The 3,498-nt window shown below is 41.4% G+C and overlaps 1 protein-coding gene across 1 annotated transcript; it reads left to right on the forward strand.

Annotated features, from left to right (window-relative positions):
• The first annotated feature begins 122 nt into the window (after positions 1–122).
• Positions 123–1,678, forward strand: LOC119280570 (acyl-acyl carrier protein thioesterase ATL3, chloroplastic-like). The gene is made up of 5 exons (XM_037561382.1): positions 123–323; positions 508–608; positions 701–810; positions 1,190–1,285; positions 1,380–1,678. The coding sequence occupies exons 1-5, from the start codon at positions 223–225 to the stop codon at positions 1,494–1,496; spliced, it is 525 nt and encodes a 174-aa protein (XP_037417279.1). The 5' UTR covers positions 123–222; the 3' UTR covers positions 1,497–1,678.
• The last annotated feature ends 1,820 nt before the right edge of the window (positions 1,679–3,498 follow it).

Here is a 3,498-nt window from a genome sequence, read left to right on the forward strand (position 1 = left end):
AAAAATCAGACTTCATTAAGCGGGCATCTGTTCCATGTGGCAAGAATGAAACGGCACACACGTACACTATATATAGGCGGGCACCATGAGACCAAACAATACAATTCCATGTTCATCATGCACCGCCCTCCTACTAATATCGCTCCCAATACCCACCACCCACCACCTTGCTTGGTCCATGCTGGGGCTAGAGCTAACTGGTCTCGCTCCGGCCACCTCGCCATGCTCTCCAGCAAATCCCGGCATGTGAAAGTTCTCGCCGTCCCTGCCTCCAGCTCCCAAGGCAACTCCAACAATAACATCAGCCAACATACAAAACTAAGGTTCTTGTAAATGAAACTATTTCCCATCCATTGGTATTTGGTATTCCCTCCGTCCCATAGTATAAGAGCATTTTTTTTAATATAGTGTAAAAAACGCTCTTATATTATGGGACGGAGGGAGTAGAACATTAATCTCGTCAAATAGCTTCATATATTTGTGCTTTCTTTCATAAAATTAAATTAGGACGGACAAGTTCTTCGAAGTGGAGATGGCCGTCCATGACAACGAACTTGACGAGTATGGAGTTGTTAACAACGCCATTTATGTTGCTTACATCCACAACGGTTGGGACCAAAATGATGTTTGTTTGCAGTAGAGTTCGGGTTCTTTACCCTTTATGTACACAATCTTGATTCTTACTTTAAATTGTCTGCAGCTCGAGAGGATCTGGCTGCGAGCATTGGCTTCAGCATGGCCTCCATAGCACGCACCGGCAACGCGATGGCACTTCTGGAGCTGAACCTCAAGTACCTCAAGCCTCTACGAGTATGTACACACATGCTCCCTCTATTCTAATTTAATTAAAGTTTAAGATTTATCCTAGGTCAAACTTATCTATATTTGACCAAATGTATAAAAAATGTGCTAACATTTATTGAACATAAAATATGTATAGTATGCAAATATATATTATGATGAAACTAATATGTGTCGTAGATATTGATGTATCTTTCTATAGACTTTGGTCAAAGTTTGTAACAAGTTTGACTGAGGCCAAAGATAGGACTCCAATTAATTTGCAATGGATAAAGTATGTCGCATCCGAAACCTCTGAGACAGGAAATCTCAAGTTTTTCAGTTCCCGAACTCTAAAATAGAAAGATTTAGTAACCACACTCTCTATGCGCATTTGATTAATGTGCAGCGAGGTGCCAAGTTTGTCGTCAAGGTTAGGATTGTCCAAATAAAGGGCGCGAGGATACTCGTTGATCACTTCATCGAGACGCTGCCGGATCATAAGGTGAAGCAATTGGTATTTCTCAACATGAACGCGCCATGTCCTTTATACTGATAAATCTCAAACACGCACTCATGCTGGTCTCCTCTAATGGCAGCTTGTATTGGAAGCGACAGCGACCATCGTCTGCCTCAACAAGGACTACCGTCCGACCCGCGTCTTCCGAGAGATGTCATCTAAGCTGCATCAGTTCTTCTCATCCAAGGATGGTTAGCATGAAGATCAGTTTACAAGCTATAAGTTATTCTAGTTAATTTCATGTGCGTTGTATTGTAGTTAAAATATGTTCGCCCCTCTGGATGTTGGTTGATTAAAAATTAGTGAACGATACTTTATAGCTTGTAATTTACCAAAGTATTACCCCGCAATATTTTTTACCAAAGTATTTATTTATAATAGGGTGTCTGGGTGCCCTTGTTCGCCATTTTTTGTAATAGGTTTGTTGTGCCGGCATCTAGAGGTAATGCTCATATATTTGTTGGCTCCCTCCTACACTCCAAAGCAAACACAACGTATCCTTCTATCTCCCATATCTTTCAAACCAAACACATGATATCCTCCTGTATTTTTGATAAAGAGCATTTTCATGCAAACGCTATATCGAGCTAATACAACCCCAATGAGCGAATATCCTACCTCTGCATAATAAGATGCACACAACCAACAAGTCTGATAATGCTTGAATAATGGAGCAACGTGGAAGTTCAAGATCACTAAAAACATCACATCCGTCCCTAGGTCCAACCAAATATAACCAGACCAAAACTTCCATTGTAAACTTTGTTATTGAAAAATGGCCATGTTTTTATGTCGATTTTGCCGAGATAAAAAATTACATCAAAATTATCAACCTACACAAAGAGCTTGAAACGATATTTTAGAAACAGATACATGTACAACTTTGACATGGACAACCATCGCCATCGTTTTAGTGGGTTGTCAGTGATGTGTACAAATCTAGCATTAAGTTTTCACAAACTGGAATCAGTACAATAGACAGCAGCGAGCAAGTTAAGTGATCCATGCATGAAAAATATGGCTTCATGTGCAGTTTGCCGGATGAATCAATGCTTGCCATGATGGGAAATATAGCACGCCAACAACTACCAGTACCGCCGATCAATATAATCACGCATATATGCGTGGAACAATTTTTTTCTCGAGAAAAAGGGCCAAAGGCCCCAGCCCCATTTCTATTACCAAACAAGGCCCAAAGGTGTTAGGTAGCCAAACATCTTACAGGCACGCGGAAGCAGGGGTACAAGCACCACAGCTGCTCCGGCAGGATACGAAAGAAAAAAAAACAGTGCAAACGCGAAAAGGGGCAACATCCTCTCCAAAAAAAAAACCTGGGAATTCCAGTGCTGCCGCAACAGACTTACACAAAAAAACCATAAGCTATCAGTACAAAGAGAGTCAATAGGAAGAGAAGAGGGGCATCATCCTCTCCAAACATCAGCATATTTCATCCATCTCTCCTTTTTTTCATTCGCAGCTTCTGATGATGTGTTTTGTCTCGAACCGTTGTGGAGCAACGACCGAGCTCTAGCCCGGGTCTGGCCACATCAGCAAAGGGGTTCCTCTCGCCATGTGATATAGCTTTACCGTGATTGCTTCGAGTTGTTCCCTTGCAAGGCCTGAGAATAGGACCTTCCGCAAAGACAGAGTAGTAGCTGTTTTCCTCCATAGATCCTGCATGCCAGACCATGAAGTATGGTTGAATACCATATCATTTCTCACTTTCCAGAAAGACCACAAAATTGCAGCGTGAACCACATTTCCAACTTTATGGGAAGCATCTCTAGTCCACCACGAGGCTAGTCCTTCCATATTAGGAGTCCCAGCAAATCCAGTAAGACTAGTGATACCTTTCCAGAATTCAACCACAACATCATAGTTTAAGAAATGGCTACAACTTTCTAATTCAGTGCAGAAAACACAAGTCAAGTCATGCACCTCTTGTCTCTTAGACAGATTGTCCCTGGTAAGTACTTTATTAATATAAACAAGCCAGATGAAAATTTGAGCCCTGAGGGAAATTTTCAGATGCCAAATAGCAGGGATATATGAATGAACAATCCCTCTCAAATTGATGATTTCATAGGAAGACTTGGCAGAATAAACACCCTCAGTATTATACTTCCACACAAGTTCATCCTCCCTATCCATGACTCAGATGGTGCAAGGAATACTAACTAGATCTTCCCAGTTTGAGA

Source organism: Triticum dicoccoides, chromosome 3B, assembly GCF_002162155.2.
Source record: "Triticum dicoccoides isolate Atlit2015 ecotype Zavitan chromosome 3B, WEW_v2.0, whole genome shotgun sequence".
NCBI lineage: Eukaryota > Viridiplantae > Streptophyta > Magnoliopsida > Poales > Poaceae > Triticum > Triticum dicoccoides.

Excerpts from the sequence above, each read along its gene's own strand:
- LOC119280570 (XM_037561382.1), top strand. The coding sequence starts at position 223 with ATGCTCTCCAGCAAATCCCGGCATGTGAAAGTTCTCGCCGTCCCTGCC. Across the intron at positions 609-700 it reads TGTTGCTTACATCCACAACG|CTCGAGAGGATCTGGCTGCG; the intron begins GTTGGGACCAAA and ends AATTGTCTGCAG. Across the intron at positions 1,286-1,379 it reads AGACGCTGCCGGATCATAAG|CTTGTATTGGAAGCGACAGC; the intron begins GTGAAGCAATTG and ends CTCTAATGGCAG.